The following is a 19,308-nucleotide window of genomic DNA, read 5'->3' on the forward strand; positions in this document are numbered from 1 at the left end:
CACCCCCATTCCTGCACCCCTCCCTGTCAGGAACCCTCTCCCCTGTCAGCCCCCCTCCCCTGCTCACCCCCCTCCCCATCAGGACTCCCTCCCTGTCAGGACCCCCACCTGCCCCTGCCCACCCCCTTCCCCGCCCGCACCTCTCCCCATCAGGAACCCCCTCCCTGTCAGGAGCGGGAACGCCAGCAGCGCGCCCCACGCGGCCATGGGGGCTCCAGGACCAGAATCCCCTGCAGCGAGCAGTCCACCCGCAGGACAGCTTCCCCGCGGCTGGGGCCTGAGACGCACACCTTCCTCCAGCAGCTGCTTGTGGGAAGGATGAGGACGGGGCTCCTGGAAGCCAGGGCACCTCGTGCACCCCCGCGGGTCGCTTGGTCACATGGTTGACCCAAGGGCGTGTGTGTGTGTGTGTGTGTGTGTGTGTGTGTGTGTGAGCGTCGTGAGGAAGTCCCTCCCTGGGATGTGGACACAGTCCTCGCGGTGTCACACCTGGCCTGGTTCTCTGTCCCCACGCCCCGTGTACCCACGTCCACCTGCAGCTCCGCACAGAGCTGGCGACGGGTCAGCAGCTGGACAAGCAGAGGAAGGAAGGCCCAGCCGAGCCCCAGACCTGCTGACAGCCCGTCACCAGCCCGAGGTTGGTGTGTCTGTGGGGCCCAAACCAGCGCCCAACCAGAGCCTGGCGGGCAGCACCTGGGACACGGGCAAGAGGGGACGGGTTAGGGCTTCCCCCCTAAGCTCACAGGCGTCGTGCTGCAGGGCCACGGGCCTGAGGGACATGGACCACGTTCTCTCTGCAGGAGAGCCGCCTGCAGTGTAGACACCCCAGCTCGGGGTGCACCCTGCCCCCCGGCAGCTCACACGTTTTCCTTCCCCGCTGACCTTATCGCGTTCACGTCAAAAAACTCTTACCACTGGACAATTTTATAGCCTGAAGGGGACATGGGGACGCTTCGAGGACGAGGGACGAGGACCAGGGCAGACACAGGCAGGGATGCATGTGCAGACATGTGTAGACATACTCCTTTGCGGGACGGGGCCACCGCCGTCGGCCTTTGGGGCCCAGATGTTCCGGGTCGGGGGGAGTCTCACAACTGAACTTTGCGGCCTCTAAGTTCAGGGAGCAAATGAAAGACGGACCGAGCCCCACGTCTACGCCCTTTCCAGTTCGTACGGAACGTGCGTTGCCTCCTGTGGAGCCCGGGCAGCAGTGCCCCGGCAGGAGGCTGGGCTCGGGCGCCACGGGGTGGGGAGGGGACGCAGCCCAAGCGCTGTGCAGGCCGCAGCACGCACGCTCGGGTCACCTGTGCGGGGGCGGGAAGGGCGGGAGCAGCCTCACAGGCAAGGGTCAAGGCCCGTCAGTGCAAACAGGAAGTGGGGCGCCAGGCGTTCAGGCTCCCAGAGTTGCAGCCTCCGTGGGTCCCGTCCCTCCTGGTCCCTCCCGCGGGCACCGCATGCGCAGCGCGTGGAATCCACAATGAATCAGCTGTGGGCGGCGCTGGCTTTCCGCGGATCTGGTGCCCTGAGGGAAGCACTGGCCGCGGGGTCGGGCGGGCTGCCCTTGGGGTGCGGGGCCGGTCAGCATGGTCCCCGCGCACCAGCACCCGCCCCTCCAGGCCGCGACCCTGGCGGTGGGCGTCGGTCACTATTTTAGGGCAGAAATCTCTAAAGAGCACAAACAGCGACGCGCTGCAGGAAGCTCTTTGAGAACAGCTCACGCGAGGCCCTCGGCACCGGCTGCCTTGGTCGCCTGACTGGTTTTGCTCACTGAGGACAAAACGAAGAAAATCTGTCTGCGCGCCGGAAGGATGTGTGTGGATCATTGGGAAAGCATCTGACAATGACGTCACGCGGCCACAGAACTCGGGACGAGGCTCGCTAACCAGCGGACGGGGGTCGGTTTTGGGAAACACGCCGGGAGTCAGGTTTTCCATGACGTTTCACACGACGCTCAGGGTTGGAAACGGCAGAAAGAATAATGAAAATCGGGTTCCGTGCCCGTTGCCCAAGGCTGCAGGAGAACAGGCACAGCGGGGACCCGCCGGGAGGGAACACTCGGCCGGGAGGGCTTCCTTCCCCCTTCGTCCCCACCCCACGGCCCATGGAGCGATTCCTGGAAACCGCAGCTTCCCGGCACAGCTGTCACGGATCATAATGGAAAGAAGGTGACCTCGAGGCCACCGCGAGAAGGGCAGAGGGACGTGCGCGCCGTGGGCGGGACGCGGGCCTCTGCACAGGGGGCCGACGCGGAGACCGCAGGTGGAAGCCCAGCGCCTCTCCGCAGATCCCACAGACGTGCACGCCTTCCTCCAGCGGCTGCTTGCGGGAAGGATGAGGATAGGGCTCCGGGAAGCCAAGGGCACCTGGGACCTTCCAGTCAAACCGGCTACCCCGCTGGCAGGATGCTTGTCCCCCTGAACCCGAGTGACCTCGAACCCACAACCAGGATCTGAAGCATCAAACGGGCACCCAACAGCTGAAGAACAAGAACGCCATCTGGCCGGGGAGAGGCAGCGAGGGCTGGGAGGCCAGCCTGGAGGCGGCGGGGCGGGTGCGAGGGGGAGGTGGCGGGATTGGGCAGTGGGTCTGGAGCCCCCACGGCCCGGGCGCAGCGTCCCAGGCGGCGGGCACCACAACCCCCCTTCCGCAGCCACAGGACACCCCCAGCACCCGACAGGCGCCGTCTCGCCTCCCGGCTTCAGCGGTGCCAGGTCGTCACGTGGTCCATCCACCCAGAGTGGAACGTGACTTCCGGAACTGCTGCCCCGACAGCCAGGACTGGTTTCCTAAACATGAAACACGTTTAAGATGCGCTTGTTGGGGGGCGGCCCGGGTGGCTCAGTGGTTTAGCGCCGCCTTCAGCCCAGGGCGTGATCCTGGGGTCCCGGGATGGAGTCCCACATCGGGCTCCCTGCATGGAGCTGCCTTCTCCCTCTGCCTGTGTCTCTGCCTCTCTCTCTCTCTCTCTCTGTGTCTCTCGTGAATAAATAAATAAAATCTTTAAAAAAAAAAAAAAAAAGATGCGCTCGTTGGGTTCCGTGGACACACGTGAGCATCTCTGCTGAATCACTCAGCAGATAAAACGGGACGACGTAGGTCAGCGGTGCCCCTTCTGCAGCAGGGAACGGGGGTGAGGGGTGTTCAAAAGGCAGCGGAGGGGTCTCTGGACCTTCTCTGTGACTCTGAAAGCAACATGCAGGTCGTCGGCCGTCGCCAGTTGTATTAGGTTCGCTTGAAGCAGGAGAAAGGCCCCGGGTCCTCCCAGCTGCCCAGCCCCCGCCCCCCCCACCCCCCGTCCCCGATCCCAGAGAGGGAAGGCGGCCCTGCGACCCCACAACCTCGTGGAGAGGAGCCCTCCCATCCCGGGTCCCCAGGGCCACGCAGTCCCTGTGACAAGGATGCACCTGGGGGTAGGGGCGGCCGCCGCAGGCTCTCCTGGCCCCCCCCACCCGGCCCAGAGCCAGCCCCTCGGCCCCGTGAGCGCCCAGGCCGCCTGGCATCAGAGCCCCCCTGAATCCGCCCTCGCTCCTCCTCGCCCCTGCTGTCACAGCACGGCGCCCGCGAGCGGCCACTGCGCCGCGGGCGGGACCCAAAGAAGCATGCCAGGCTCCATTTGAAGACGTGGCCCGTTTATTTGAACTGGCGGCATCGGTACATAGTGCAAACGTCTCTTTGGTAATGAACTGATTACAATGAACACAGGAAGGCGCTGGGCTGCTGGCGACAGTCAGGGGGTAAATAAATATGTACACTCGCCTCGCGTGGCCGCCGAGGGTCCCTTCGGGCGTGAGGACACGGGGAGCCCGCAACGTTACAGGCGCGGACGGCCCCTCCCCCGAGCACGCAGGCCCAGCCACACGTTCCCACTGGCGCAGGAGCCTCCAGACGCTCACGGGCCGCGGGGGCGCGGTCATCGTGTACCTGAGCAACTCCGTGACCCCGCGCTGCACACACGGCCGTCCACTCTCTCACCCACACAAATCGGTTCTGACATTTGGTTACTCCACGTGACTCGGTATCTCCCAGGAAGCCCCTGCCCCACGAGACACCTGCTCGTATTTCCCACTTCACGTTCTGAGCACGAGAAATCGAGCTGGCAGCGTCTAAAGCCCCAGTGGGTGCGCTCGCCCCGCCCCGGGGTCGTGGCAGCCGGGTCACGGGGCTGGGGGGGCTCCTGCCTGGGGTCGGGCCGGACCAGGCTCTGAAGCTGCCCACCACGTGCCTGCCCGCCAGGAGCCCCCACCTCCAGGCCAGCACAGTGACCGCTACCCGGGCGCCCCCGCCGGGGACTTGCCGGCCACCACGTACTGAGACCACCCGCGTCCTCGGGGGCCCCCCACGCGGGGCGGGGGCCTGGGTGTGTGCTCTGCTCGGCGCCCGCACGCGGTGGGCACTGGGGTCCGGGCCTGCAGAGCCGCGCTGCTGCGTTCAGGGACACACTTCTCAGGACACAGGTGACTTCACCGTTTAGAACAAAACAGGAGGTTTTCGTCGATTAGGAAGAGAGTGACCATGAGGTATGAGAGCTGCTTTTCTCTCAATTCTAACACAGCTCTTGCGTAGCGGAAGTGATTTTTCTGCCATTCCTGACGCCTAAACACGGGCAACATTTCATACAACGTCATGCATTTTGGAAATACAGATGAGGTAAAGGGGTCGACTGCGTTTCTGTAAGGCACTCACACGACCTGAAGTCAGGAAGTCCCCAACGCCGACGCCTCCGTCGGGGGGAGTCCTCTGCGCGCCCCGGCCGGGGCAGGACGGAACACGGACGCGGGCCTTCCGTAGGAACAGGGCTTCGCGGGCGTCCACGCCAGGCAGCGTCACGCGAGTTGTGGCGAAAACCAACCCGTTTCTGCGTGCGGCTTCCTGTCAGTCTCACGGGCGAGGTGCTGGAAGCCACAGGCGGGCGGGCGGGCGGGCGAGCGACTGAGCGGCGGGGCTGTCCCTCCGGGGACCACACACTGCTGCCTCGGCGGGGCCGCAGGGGCCCGCACCCCCACCCAGACCGTCACCCCTACGATCTGTCCTCCCTTTCTGCCGCGGCACGTGTCCTTCCGGCGGCTCCGCGACGCGCCCGAACCGCGGCTGGCTCTTCTGCGAGCTCCAGGTGTCAGAACCAAGCGGGACTCACTTTTGGTCGAGAAGAAACGGTGGTATCCAGGGAAGTGAATTTAGGAGACTAGATGACTTAACTGTGCAATTTAATAGTAGCACCAATATTTCATTAAAAACATTAAATAAAAACCTGAGAATCTAACGTGAAGTTAGGACACGTGTCTGTGGTTTCTCCTCCGAGCATGCTCTGGCCGAAGCACCCGTTCTCCACTGACACGGAAGGGGCCCCTCCCGTGCGCACGCCTGCGCCGGCCATGGGGCTCGAGGACGCGCAGAGGACCCCGGAGGCCTCCCCGCGCCTAGGGCTTCCTCCCCACACCATCTCTCGGGCAGACCGGACAGCAGGCCCCGCGGGCTCTCACAGGCGCCGGGCACTCGGCGGGCTGGCAGGCTTCCACGAAGCAGGTGACCTGCCCGTCCTGGAGGAGAGAGGACCCGGACCGTGAGCTCCCGGGGCACGGCGTCGGCATCACCCCGCCTGTCCACCTTCTCGACCGTGCGTGGGTCTGTAACAGGGCTGGAGGGCCGCTGAGGAGCAGCTACGGACACCCCGCACTGCGTCCAGAGGTCCCGCCCATCGCCCTGACGGCCCTCCGTCCCTGCAGAGAGCCCAGGACCACGGGGCCCGCCCCTGGGACCCCAAGTTCACGTCCGGGATGTCCACCAGGAGGTCAAAGGAGGGAGATGCTGCTGGACCCCGTGCCATCCCCGCTCTGCTGTCATTCCCAAACAGCACAACCACCGAGGACCCCAGGGAACCCTCCCCTCCCGGACCCTGGAACAAATCCCTGTGGACACCTCAGGCACCAGGCTGGCCCACCGATCTTCCAACCCACCTCCCCAGCCTCTGCCCTGAAGCCCCAGCCTGGACACCGTGGCCACTGCGGCCACCGCGGCGCCCCCGTCCACTTCTGTGCAGACCGACAACCGCCTGGCGGGCCCAGCTCCTCGCTGGCGTGAACAGCCCGTGGCCACCTGGGGCAGTGTGTGCAGGTCGGCCTTGCACGGTGCTCCGGGGGAGAGCCTCCGGCTTCTAAGAGGAGGGCCGAGGCCCCCAGGGCAGTGGGGCCACCTGGCGCAGAGCTTGGGGTCCTGGGGGAGGTCCGCGCACCCGTTCCCATGGCACAGCCCCGTACTCACACGGCACTCGCAGGCGGTGCACGCATCTCGCTTCCACTTGGCGCCGTTGGCGTGCGGCTCCCCGTCGGCATCCGTGCAGTCCGCGGTGCTGAGCCGGGACTCCAGCCTCTTTATCTGCAGCAAAGCAAAAAGGTGCAGCGGTCACTTCCGGCGACGAGCTCAGCCTGGCAAGTGCGTCTGTGCCTTCGCCTGCATTGACGCCTCCTGCTCAACAGGGATGCTTCAGATTCGCCCGTCACACAGCTGGTGGTGTCACACGGCACGGCCCTATGTGACACCGCCGCGTCGGGGGTCAGGGGGCACAGGCTACCCCACGGCAGCGGCCGGCAAGAGGACAGGAATCAAGGGAGAGGCTCCCACAGGCCTCAGCGGCAACCGCCAGGCACAATCACCTGCCCCAAGACTCCCGGCCGCGGACACCTGCGAGCGGCCACCAGCCCCGCCGCGGGCCTTCCAGGGCGCCCTCCTCCTCGCTGCCACTGGCCAACGGCCACACGGCTGGATGGCTTATCTCTCTGCACGTGGAGGGGCCGGCGGCCCACGAAACCCCTGCCTCATCTACTGGACCTCGAGGGGCGTTTTCCAGGCAACCGAATCTCCCGGCCCCCCAGAGGAGAGTGGACAACCCGGTGCGAACACCTGGCGATGCGTCTGCTCTGATAAAGGACGACGCGCCAAGACTGACTGGACACGCACACCGCCCGCAGCGGACACTGAACGCCTTCCACCCACTTCATGGAACAGTGCCGCGCAAAGCACGGCCTCCCAGGGATGTGACCCATGGTCTCCGTGGCCCGGGTCACCTGGCCCCGTGCGGCCTGCATCCCCCCGCCCGCAGCCGGGACCGGCGCTGCCCGCTCTCAGGTGGGCTCTGGAGGGAAGCTGCCTCCGGCACTCGGGCTCCTCAGCATAATCGATCTTGAAGTTCCCAGGGCTCAGAGTCGGGTCCCAAATCCTGAAGCCGCATCCACGGGCCGGGCAGGGCGGCTGGGGACGGGGAAGGGGGCCTCGGTGGCCGCTGACCAAATTTCAGCGGGAAGCCGGAAGAGGCAGGACGAATCTCGGCCAGCGTCTCCCTCGGAGACAATTAGAACATAGCTGCAAGTGTGCGAACCAGGCCGGGCCGTGCAGACGGAGAAGTGCCCACGAACTACCCACGTGTCCCCCGGGGAGCAGCCAACAGTCACAGCAGATGTTCCCCCTGCATTTCTCCAAACCTGCCGCCCCCAACCAGCAAGCAGCCTGCCCTGAAATGCAGGGTGAGCAGAGTGAAGGAGATGCACAGCGGTGCTGTTTCCTCCTGCAGGTGGAAGGAGCCATGAGGCCACAGCAGGGTTCACAGATGGGCGGGCCCGGGGGCACGGGCGGCAGCCCCCGGGGTGCGGTGGGGCAGGCAGACATGTCATTTTCTGCAAAACCCTAAAAGTCCTCGGAGAAGAGCCCAGGGCGGAAACCCTTGGTGCCGGTCCCCTTCCCTGCACCGAGGGGCGCCTGACCACAAAATACCTCTGACCCTCCCTCGGAACAAGGAGTCAACCGACGTTCCTGAAAAAGCATCTTTGGAACAGGACCCCTGAGGTTTGAATTCTCCGTGGCCCTAATCCTGACCTACGGCCGCTGCGGGGCTCCGGGCTGCCCAGGACAGTACCTGCCGGCAGCCCACCGTGAGAGCCCCCCGGCCACCAGGAAGCCCAGGGCCAGGCCCATGTGGCCAGACGCAGGCCACAGGAGAAGAGCCACCAGGACAGAAGTGACACGCCCCAGAGGCTCCCGACGAGGGAGCCGGGGACCACGTCATGCCAGCAGGGTCGCAGGGGCAAGGCCATCTGTGACGCGGGGCAGGGCGTGCAGCGACAGGTACCTGTTCTCTGAGGTCTGTGATGGTCTTTTGCATTTCCAGAACGAAGTCCTTGAAGTCATTGGCGCCCGGTACTTGTGGGTGCTCGCCCGAGGCGGCCGTGGCATTGCCCGGATGTTTCCTGCGTTTCCCGATGCTGCACAAGGAAGAAGCACAAGCCGCTCACAGACCTCAGCACGTCACACAGGCCGTGGGTCCCGGGGGCCACAGGCGCCCCGCCCCAGGACCCTGCCCCAAGGACGGCCGTACCTTGGGGTCCCTGCGGGGCCTGCTTCCCCGGTGGGCTCATCCTCCTGGTAGCTGAACTCCAGGGACCGCTTGCCTCGGAAGTGGTAGGAAAACGCGTTGAACTGTCCCCGGGTCCTGCAGTCTGAGGTGAGGTGGGGGGTGTGAGACGCCAGCTATCCTCCAGGAGCAATTGTGCCCATCCTGGGACGCGCCGCCTCGACGTCACAGCTTATCTACGACGCCAGCGTGGCCTCCCTCCTCCCTCCAGGGAAGGACAGCCTCTCTGGACCTCATCCTCCTGCTCCCTGGAGGCCCCAACCTCGCCTGGTCTCCTGGCCAACGGCCAGGGCAGCTTCCTGCTGGGACGCCCCGCACCTGCTGTCCTCTCAACCCTGTGTTTCCTGCCCGCACGCAGAGGCCGAGCACTAGGCCAGGGCGTCCCCGTCCTCCGCAGCCGGGGCACCTTGTGCTCCCTCCTCCGGCCCCAGGCTCTGCTCCCTGGGTGCCCTCTGCTTGGCCCCGACTACACCATCCCACCAACACCCGGTTCCAGCCTGGGCCCCACCACCCAGGACTGTGGCCAAGGCTACGAACGGCCCTTCCCAAATGCTGAAGTGTCCAGAGCAGTGGCAGAAATCCCGGGAGGAGGAAAGGATGCGGAAAAGGCTGGCACGCTCCTCCCCGGGCCAGCCAGCCGTGACCGCCGCTGGAACGCAAGGACGCCGCCGCGCACAGGACAGACCCGCAGACAACCCGTCCTCGCATTCTGGGATTTAACTTAGCAGCAACCAGCTTCCCACTCAAACCTGGCCCAGCTCCCGAGACCCCAGCCTGACACGGGTTCACAGGGTACAGGCCCCGGGAGGCCCCGGGTCGCGCTCCGAGGGGGAAGCGCTCATCACCAGCAGCGTTGGTGACCCGCAGCCCAGGCGGCCTCGGGGTGACAGGAGGTGCTCACTAGCGAGACCGACGGCCTTCACCTTCCCAACCCAGAGACCTTCCCGATCTCACACCTGGCAAACGCGGAATTCATGCTCCAGCCAGGTGACCCGCGTCCAGGTGCCTAGTGGGAGGACCAGCCACAGGGGAGCCTCCTGGAGCTGCTCAGAGTGCCAGCCCCGCCCATAGGGCCCCGCCCCGCCCCGCCCACAGGGCCCAACCCCGCCCACAGGGCCCAGCCCCGCCCACAGGGCTCCAACCCCGCCCCGCCCACAGGGTCCCGCCCCGCCCACAGGGCCCCGCCCCGCCCACAGGGCCCCCACCGCGCCCACAGGGCTCCAACCCCGCCCACAGGGCCCCAGGCCCGCCCACAGGGTCCCGCCCCGCCCACAGGGCCCCGCCCCGCCCACAGGGCCCCGGCCCCGCCCACAGGGCTCCAACCCCGCCCACAGGGCCCCGCCCCGCCCACAGGGCCCAACCCCGCCCACAGGGTCCCGCCCCGCCCACAGGGCCCCGCCCCGCCCACAGGGCCCCGGCCCCGCCCACAGGGCTCCAACCCCGCCCACAGGGCCCCGCCCCGCCCACAGGGCCCCGCCCCGCCCACAGGGCCCCGCCCCGCCCACAGGGCTCCAACCCCGCCCACAGGGCCCCGCCCCGCCCACAGGGCCCCGCCCCGCCCACAGGGCCCCGGCCCCGCCCACAGGGCTCCAACCCCGCCCACAGGGCCCCGCCCCGCCCACAGGGCCCAACCCCGCCCCGCCCACAGGGCCCCGCCCCGCCCACAGGGTCCCGCCCCGCCCACAGGGCCCCGCCCCGCCCACAGGGCCCCGCCCCGCCCACAGGGCTCCAACCCCGCCCACAGGGCCCCGCCCCGCCCACAGGGCCCCGCCCCGCCCACAGGGCCCCGCCCCGCCCACAGGGCCCAGCCCCGCCCACAGGGCTCCAACCCCGCCCACAGGGTCCCGCCCCGCCCACAGGGCCCCGCCCCGCCCACAGGGCCCCCACCGCGCCCACAGGGCTCCAACCCCACCCACAGGGCCCCAGGCCCGCCCACAGGGTCCCGCCCCGCCCACAGGGCCCCGCCCCGCCCACAGGGCCCCGGCCCCGCCCACAGGGCTCCAACCCCGCCCACAGGGCCCCGCCCCGCCCACAGGGCCCAACCCCGCCCCGCCCACAGGGCCCCGCCCCGCCCACAGGGTCCCGCCCCGCCCACAGGGCCCCGCCCCGCCCACAGGGCCCCGCCCCGCCCACAGGGCTCCAACCCCGCCCACAGGGCCCCGCCCCGCCCACAGGGCCCCGCCCCGCCCACAGGGCTCCAACCCCGCCCCGCCCACAGGGCCCCGCCCCGCCCACAGGGCCCCGCCCCGCCCACAGGGCCCAACCCCGCCCCGCCCACAGGGCCCCGCCCCGCCCACAGGGTCCCGCCCCGCCCACAGGGCCCCGCCCCGCCCACAGGGCCCCGCCCCGCCCACAGGGCTCCAACCCCGCCCACAGGGCCCCGCCCCGCCCACAGGGCCCCGCCCCGCCCACAGGGCTCCAACCCCGCCCACAGGGCTCCAACCCCGCCCACAGGGCCCCGCCCCGCCCACAGGGCCCCGCCCCGCCCACAGGGCTCCAACCCCGCCCACAGGGCTCCAACCCCGCCCACAGGGCCCCGCCCCGCCCACAGGGCCCCGCCCCGCCCACAGGGTCCCGCCCCGCCCACAGGGCTCCAACCCCGCCCACAGGGCCCCGCCCCGCCCACAGGGCCCAACCCCGCCCCGCCCACAGGGCCCCGCCCCGCCCATAGGGCTCCAACCCCGCCCACAGGGCCCCGCCCCGCCCACAGGGCCCCGCCCCGCCCACAGGCCCCAGCCCCGCCCATGTCACAACCTGCACCTAATCTGAGAACCGAAGCCTGGGAGGGTCCGTCTAGGCAGGGCAGGGGAAGGCCTGCCCAGCTCCTGCTGTGGACTGTGGCAGCCAACGGGCTGGGCGTGAGGCCCCCGTGTGGGAAGGGCGCACGTGTGCCCTGTGCTGCCCCTGCACACGCCTGTCATTCCTGGGGAGGGCGGAACACTGCCTGCGACCTCCTCTGCTAGTTTAGGGAAAAAGGCGTCTTCCCTTACAAACACAACACGTGCACATGCTTGTACAGACGGCGCGTGCATATACACGTGCGGGCACACAGGCACACCTACACGTGTGTGCAGAAACACATGTATGCACATGTACTCATACAGACACAAGTATCACAGGGATTGAGGGAACAGTGATACGTGATAAAACTAACAACATACAGATCCAATGAAGTACATGAACCATTTACACTATTTTAAAATCAGTGCAATTACTTAAAAGCTGTGTGCATTTGTGTTTGCGTGTGTGTGCGTGTGCATGCGTGTGCCCCATCAATCCTCACAAAGGGGCAGTTTCTCACTTCAGAAGAAGACACAGAAACTGCCCACGCGGAGGTTCTCAGGGCTCTCCTGCGCACCAGCGTCACGCCTCGCTCCACAAACGCGCTGACGGCTCTGCGGGAGCTCGAGCAAGCTGCTCTGTGATTTTTTAAATCGCAAAGTAAACAGCACCTGACATTTGGGCCCGTCAAACCCCAATTCTTTGTCTTTCTGCTATATTTCCAACGTGGCTTTTGACCTACAATGGAAGACAAAGCTCACGAAGCCTCCCTGACCCAGGGCAGTTCCGGACCTGGAGGGACAGCGTGGGGGTCTCAGCAGGTGCACGAGGGGACAGCGGCCCGATGACGAATCCCGCTGCCAGTGCCCATCTGTCCCGGGGCTCTGGGTTTTCTGAGACCACGGAAAACCCGGCTCAGCCACCACCGAGCAGCAGGGGGACCCGGTAACACTATCAGGACACGATTTTGGGATCCCTGGGTGGCGCAGCGGTTTAGCGCCTGCCTTTGGCCCGGGGCGTGATCCTGGAGACCCGGGATCGAATCCCACATGGGGCTCCCGGAGCATGGAGCCTGCTTCTCCCTCTGCCTGTGTCTCTGCCTCTCTCTTTCTCTCTCTCTGTGTGTGACTATCATAAATAAATAAAAATTAAAAAAAAAAAAACTTTTAAAAAAAAGGACACGGCGTTTTGTGCAGATTCGGCTTTGCCCAGGGGCTTCCGAAGAGCTGCTTCCTGCGGGTGCAAGGACCCAGCTTGCCGCCCTAGCCACCGAGACGCACGCGGAGCTGGACACACCAGCGAGGTTATTTCTTAAAAAAAAAAAAAAAAAAAGCTAAAACAAAACAAAAACAAGTTTCCCTTGGATGTAATAGTGAGAACGTGACTGTTTCGGGACGTGGGGTGGGCGGTAAACCGGCTGCATCTGCACGTGAATCCTAGACTATTACAAATCACGTGTGCCACACACCCGGGCGCCACATCTATGCCGTACACACGCATAGTATATTCACGCAGACAGGACAGCCCGACGGAGGCAGAGCCACAACCAGGTCAGACACCCAGCCACGCGCAGACGTGCACAGAGCAAGAACAGTGCTAACCTGCGCCCTGGGCCCCTACCAAGGAGGACCCGCAGAAAGGAGGGGGCGGAGGGGAGGAGCTGTGGCCGCGACCCGGGGCAGGAGAGCAGCTCCCAGGGGCCCAGGACACGCCCAGCCTCCTCGACCGCGGTCAGACTGCAGTTTGAGTAAAGCCCCAATTACATCCGAATTAGGAGATGGTGACGGCGAGCCACAGCGGGACCTGGGGACACGGGGAAGCCGCGAGGACCCATCAGCCCCGGCTCACGACCCCTCACGACACGCTCCAGGACCTGTCGGCACAGGCGTTTGGAACGCGCAGCAAACGTGTCTACACAGTGAGTCTGACGTGTGCTGCGCTCCCTGGGGAGTGCGAGTCAGTGTCCCCCGCGGGCTCCAGACCCAGACCCAGCCGGGCCCCCCTCCTCCCTGCCCCGTGGGTGGCTGCCCCGAGCCGTGAGCCACAGGCGGCGAGGACGGCGCACCCTGCCCGCACCCCGGACGCGCACCTTCACAGCAATCCTGCCACACGCGCAGGTCCACCCTGGGAACTTCGTCACAGCTGCCGTACCCGTGGGGGAACTCAGCCACGCGGAACACGTCCCGCTGCACACGCGTGATGTTGTCGGCGTTGTCGCACAGAATCCTGGCCAGGGACGTCTGCTTGATCTGCGTCAGCTGCGCCGGGGAGAACACCCCCGGGTTTTCGTACCACAACCTGTGCTTCCCCGGGGCCAGAGGAAAGCAGAGAGGCACAGACACGGGTGAACGCCAACGCTCCCGGGAGGCCTGTCCCCGCGCGACGCCACCCAGTCGACGTGGACTCACGGGGCGACGCACGGGCCCGGTTCCCTTCTCAACAACAGAGAATCTGGGCTGAAGCCGGCAGACCGTCAGCATCGCCACCAACGGCTCCTGCCTCCCTGCGTCTCCAGAAAGGTGCACGCCTTCACCTGTGCCCTGCAGCACCTGTCTTCACCTGTCCCCGGGACACCTGCACTCACCTGTCCCCACGTTCCCTGCCTTCACCTGTGCCCTGCAGCACCTGTCTTCATGTGTCCTCAGAACACCTGCACCCACTTGTCCCCGTGGTACCTGCCTTCACCTGTCCCCTGTAGCACCTGCCTTCACCTGTCAACGTGGTACCTGTCTTTACCTGTCCCGTGGTCCTGCCTTCACCTGTCTCCATGGTACTTGTCTTCATCTGTGCCCTATACCACTGTCTTCACCCGTCCCCATGGTAAACTGCCTTCACCTGTGCCCTGTGGCATCTGTCTTCATCTATCCCCAATGTACCTGTCTTCACCCATACCAGTGTACCTGTATTCACCTGTCCCCTGCAGCACCGGTGTTCACCTGTTCCTGTGGCACCTGCATTCACCTGATGCCTACATCACCTGCATTCACCTGTCCCCCAGACACCTACGCTCACCTGTGCCCTGTAGCACCTGTCTTCACCTGTCCCCTATAGCATCAGACTTCACCTGTCCTTGGGGCACCTGGGTTTACCTGTCCCCATCTCTCAAGCGCTTGAACTGCGTGCTCAGCAGACACATTAGGGTGGGCCCCAGCCGGCTGCCTGGGACCAAGTCTTCCACCATGAGGGCGGGGAATAAATCAATGTTGAGTGGAGATCCATATAACCTACCATAAAAAAGAAAAAAAAAACAATAAACAAGTGAATCCTTAAATTTGCTGAAGAAAGCTGTAAGCAGTGAATAAAGCAAACATGAAAAAAGTCCTCATTTTTTATTATTATTTAGCATATTTCCCACTTTCTGTTAACAAAGAAAAAGAAAATTCACTTCTATTCATTTAAAGCATCTATCCATATTTCTAAAAATCTCCATACTTTGTTTATATATACGTGAATAAAACACACACATGCACACATTTAAGTTTAGAAAAACCAAGCTGGTACAAAGAAAATTAACAAAAACCAAGCTGGTAGAAAGAAAAGTAACATTCCAATTCTCCATTCAGAAATAACCACCCCTGACGATGTAACGTCTGCCCTTCCAGTGTCTTTTCATAAATACAAGTGAATAAACTTCATATAACTAAATGTAGACTCTTACTTTTTTATGTACCTTTTTTAAAGATTTATTTATTTATGATAGACATAGAGAGAGAGGCAGAGACACAGGCAGCGGGAGAAGCAGGCTTCATGCACCGGGAGCCGGACATGGGACTCGATCCCGGGACTCCAGAACCACGCCCCAGGCCAAAGGCAGGCGCTAAACCGCCGAGTCACCCAGGGATCCCCTTTTTTTATGTATTTTTAAGGATTTTATTTATTTATTTGAAAGAGTAACAGAGAGAGCACGCGGGCACGAGACGGGGAGAGGCAGAGCGAAGAGCAGCAGAGCCCGGCTGAGCAGGGAGCCCGGCATGGGACTCGAACCCAGGACCCCGAGGTCGCGGCCTGAGCCCCCCAGGCGCCCCCAGAGGCAGATCTTTAAGGGACTAATTGTAACACCGGGGTTCCCATACTTCTTGGACTAACGTGCGGCCCGCGAGCCCACGACCAAGGGGCCCAAATGCTCGGGAACAAACACGCTGGGCGAACCCCTGCGGCCGCGGGGTCCCGAGCGCAAGAGGCCCCGCCGCGCAGCGGGGACGCCCGCGGCTGGGGCTCAGGCCTGGGCCCGCCCAGCACGGTCCGGGAAGGGCATGGGCCGCGGCGGGTCCCCGAGGAGCCGGCTGGGGGCAGGTATGGGCACCTGGGGGCCGCCACGCCGCTCGCCCTCCACGAGCCCCGCTGGCACAGCCTCCACGTCGGGAGCCGCTCCCCGCGAGGCCCGGGGCCGCCCCCTCTGCGGCCAGGCCCTGCGCCCTCCTCCCGCGGCCCGGAGGAGCCGGCCTCCAAGCGCGCAGGGCCGCGGCCGACCTCAGGGCGCCCTCCCCGTGGCCGCCGCGGAGCAACAGTGCGAGCGACTGTGCCGCCGCTAAGGTGGGGCGTGGTCAGGGGTCCCCGGCTCGCGGGGCGTCCCTCCTGGGCGTCCCTCCTGGGCAGCCCCCGCCCCTCCCCGCGGCCAGCAGTCCTACGGCCCTCCGCCCCCTCCAGCCCTCCGCCCCACCCCTCCGCGGCCCTACTCCGCCCCTCTGCCCCCTCCACCCTTCTGCCCCCTCTGCCCCTTCCACCCCTCCGTGGTCCTACATCCCTCGCCCCTCCACCCCCTCTGCCCCTCAGCCTCTCCACCCCTCCGCCCCCTCCACCTCTCCAACCCTATGCGATCCTCCATCCCTCCGCCCCTCCGCAGGGGCACTAGCGCCTCTGAGCCAGGGAAGCGAAGGGGGCAAAGGAAGGGAACGCGGGGCGGAATCCGCGGCCACCAGGACTAAAGGCGGCTCACTGAACCCCGCGGGCCCCGCCGCCGAGACTGCACCGGAGCGCGGTGCTCAGACCCCGAGGCCGGCGTGGGCCTGGGCGTGGGCGCGGGCCGAGACCCAAGGGGCTGGGGGCGCGCCGCGAGGGCTTCCCCGAAAGCGCAGGGCGTGGCGGGAGCGGTCCCCGGGGGGCGGCGGGGCGGGCCCTGACCCCAGAGGGCCGGCGGGAGGAGCCTCGGCGGGAGGAGCCTCGGCGGGAGCCGGGACACGTGGCCGCGGACGAAATGCAGGGTCAGCGCTGGGAAACCCTCCCCGGGCCGTTCCAGGCGGGAAACCAGGACTGCGGGCACGACGGAGGCAGCCCCCGGGGCGGGACCCCAGGAGGGCGGGGGCCGAGCGTGCGGGCCACGGGGGGCACGACGCGGAGCCCAAAGGAGGGGCCGGTGCCCGGCAGCGCCCACCCTCCTGGACGTGGCCCTGAGCCTCTGCCGCCTGTGGGGGAGGAACCGGGGGGAAGAACCGCAGCTCCACCCCGCAGCCACCCCCCCAACCCCCCCCCCCCCCCCCCCCCCCCCCCGCGCAGCGCAGCTCCACCACCGCGGCTCCCCCCCCCGCAACTCCCCCCCCAGCTCCCCCCCCTCGCCCTGCCACTGCAGCTCCCCCTGCAGCTAACCCCCCCCGCAGACCCCCCCACGGCTCCACCCCCGTGGCTCCACTATGCAGTTCCACCTCCCCCCAAGCTCTATCCCCGCCAGCCCCGGCACCCGGCGGCTCCCCCTCGCAGCCCCCCCTACCCCGCAGCTCCACTCCTGCATATGACCCCAGAGCTCCACCCCAGTGGCTCCACTCCACAGCTCCTCACCGCCCCCTGCAACTCCCCCCCCTGCAGCTCCACACCCGCAGCTCCCCCTCCCCCTGCAGCTCCACGGGGGGGGGGGGGGGGGGGGGCTCCACTCTGCAGCTGCCCTCCCCCTCTGCAGCTGCCCTCCCCTGGCAGGCCTTCCTTCCGCAGCTCCACCCCCATAGACACACACCCCACCCCCCCCACCCCCCACCCCCGCAGCTCACCCCCAGAGATCCCCACCTACATCCCCCAACCCTTCTCCCCCCGCAGGACCCGCAGGCATTCAGGGGAGGCCACAGGAGCGTGCCCCCACAGCCAGGCTCCCCCAGGTGGGGCCCTTGTGCTCCCTGCAGCCAGTCCCCTCCCCCTGCACCAGCTAGCCCACCGCCCAACCCACCCCCCCTCTGCAGTCTCTATGCTCGGGGTCCAGGGTCCCTTCCACTGCCCGCGGGGCTGCTCCCAGGCGCGGCCTTTACCGACCAAAGACGCCCCGCGGTCCCCGTGGACTCACCGTCTCAGCTTCTCCCGGATCTCAGGGTTCTTGATCTCGTTCTTCAGGTCCTCGAAGGTGTGGGCAGCCGACAGGTTGCAGTAGACCCGGTACTCGTGGTAGGGCGGGATGCCGTGGTCGCGGCCCCGCTGGATGTTGATGGCGGCCAGGTCCAGGGCCACCGTGTGCGCCATGGAGAAGAGCCGCTCGGTGAGCTCCGTGTTCAGCAGCTGGGTGGGCACGCGCATCTTGCCCGCCACGCCGAACAGGCCCCTGAGCAGTGGGTCGATGCCGCCCTCGTTCACGATGCGGAAGGGGGAGAAGAAGGCTTTGTGCAGGGGGACGTGTCCCTGCGCGATGGGCTCGAAGTCCTCGTCCAGCCGGTAGAGCACGGGGTTGATGAGCGTGTGGCCAAACCTGAAGGCGGCCGTGGCAAAGGCGTTGAAGATGCCGGCGTTGACGCCCGGGTCGTAGCCGCGGTACTCGCCCAGCACCTTCATGCCCACCTCGCCCAGCACCTTGGGCAGCCAGTGCTGGTAGGTGATGTGCTGCATCTGCGCACCCACGATCTTCCTGGCCTCGTGGTACACGGTGTCGCCGTCCCAGTGCGGGTTCAGGCCGAGCAGCTCGGTGGCCACGCGGTTGTGCTCCCGGAACCAGAGCGTGTGCATGCTGGTGAGGCCGAGCTGCTCGTTGGCGCGGTGGTCCCCGGCCAGGAAGCAGGGGATGGGGCTCTCGTGCTCGTCCCGCATGCACTCCGTGGGCGGCCCGGTGGCGAAGGGCAGCAGTGGCTTCCCTGAGCGCTGCACGATGCCCTGCCGCAGCAGCCCGCGGTGGCTGGCCAGGTCCCGGATGGCGCGCGCCTCGTGCTCCGTGCTCCCGTATACGTTGGAGGCGTCGATGTAGGAGGTGAGTTGGTTAATCTGCTCCCGCGGGTACACGGAGTTCATGAGCAGGGACGTCATGCCGCTGCCGCACACGGGGCTGGAGCGCACGAAGAACATGCAGCGCGCCCCGTTCCTGACGCGGGGGTCGTTGGGGGGCACGGCGACCGAGAAGCACGGGGGGTCGCTGCTGCACACGGAGCTGCAGTGCTGCCCGTCGGAGAAGCGGGCCTGGCTCAGGGCCACCACCGTGGAGTCCAGGTCGTGGTCCAGAAACTGGCCCCACTGCATCAGCATGTGGGTGAACTGCTCGTCGGGCGTGACGGTCTCCGTGCCGATGAGCGAGGTGGACACGAGCCGGGGCATGGGGAGCGCGTGCCCGTGGTACAGCCGGCCGGGGTTGACGCCCCGCGGCGTGTTGAAGCCGTTCTCGTACACGGCTTTCAGCAGGCGCTCGAAGGCGGTCAGCGAGGCGCCCCACATGGGGTGCTGCAGGTTGTTGCAGGTGCCGTCGTGGGTGCGGTACTTCTGGTGGAAGCACATGTCCGAGCAGTTGTTCACGCGCCGGTGCGCGGTACAGCCCGACAGGTTGGCGATGAGGCTCAGGTACTGGGGCGACACCAAGTCGTTGTAGTGGTAGCCTGCGGCAGAGGGGAGTGCCTTACTCCCCGGGGCGGTGGCGCGACACGCGGCCCCAGCCCCCAGTCCTCCCCAGACCTGCCCGCTGGGAGGGGACAGCCCGGGTTCCACTCGGCAGGGAGGACCCGACATGCACCGGGGCCTGCTCTGGGGGCTGCCTGCAGACCCCCGCACCCGGGCAGGGGCGCGTGTGTGCACACGCACCCTCGGCCCACCCTGCCGGGAGCCCCTCACCACGACCTCTCTCCGCAGTGTCTGCTCAGAGCCGATCGACACGGACTTTGGTGTAATGGAACCGGGCCAGTCCCGACCTGTGGGGGCGGCTTCTGAATGACCCCCCACGGGGCGGGAGGCAGGAG

General features: G+C 66.5%; 1 protein-coding gene across 1 annotated transcript in view; it reads right to left on the reverse strand.

Annotated features, from left to right (window-relative positions):
* Positions 1-3,610: 3,610 nt before the first annotated feature.
* Positions 3,611-19,308, reverse strand: part of PXDN (peroxidasin) — a 73,062-nt gene continuing 57,364 nt past the window's right edge. Inside the window, exons 17-23 of the mRNA XM_038560657.1 lie at positions 17,448-18,951; positions 14,272-14,406; positions 13,272-13,480; positions 8,366-8,486; positions 8,120-8,252; positions 6,259-6,372; positions 3,611-5,537 (exon numbers count right to left, since the gene is read on the reverse strand). Coding sequence (XP_038416585.1) covers positions 5,418-5,537; positions 6,259-6,372; positions 8,120-8,252; positions 8,366-8,486; positions 13,272-13,480; positions 14,272-14,406; positions 17,448-18,951 — 2,336 coding nt within the window. The 3' untranslated portion in view covers positions 3,611-5,417. The remainder of the gene's footprint in view (positions 5,538-6,258; positions 6,373-8,119; positions 8,253-8,365; positions 8,487-13,271; positions 13,481-14,271; positions 14,407-17,447; positions 18,952-19,308) is intronic.

The sequence above is a fragment of the Canis lupus genome, chromosome 17 (genome assembly GCF_011100685.1).
Source record: "Canis lupus familiaris isolate Mischka breed German Shepherd chromosome 17, alternate assembly UU_Cfam_GSD_1.0, whole genome shotgun sequence".
NCBI classification, from domain to species: Eukaryota; Metazoa; Chordata; class Mammalia; order Carnivora; family Canidae; genus Canis; species Canis lupus.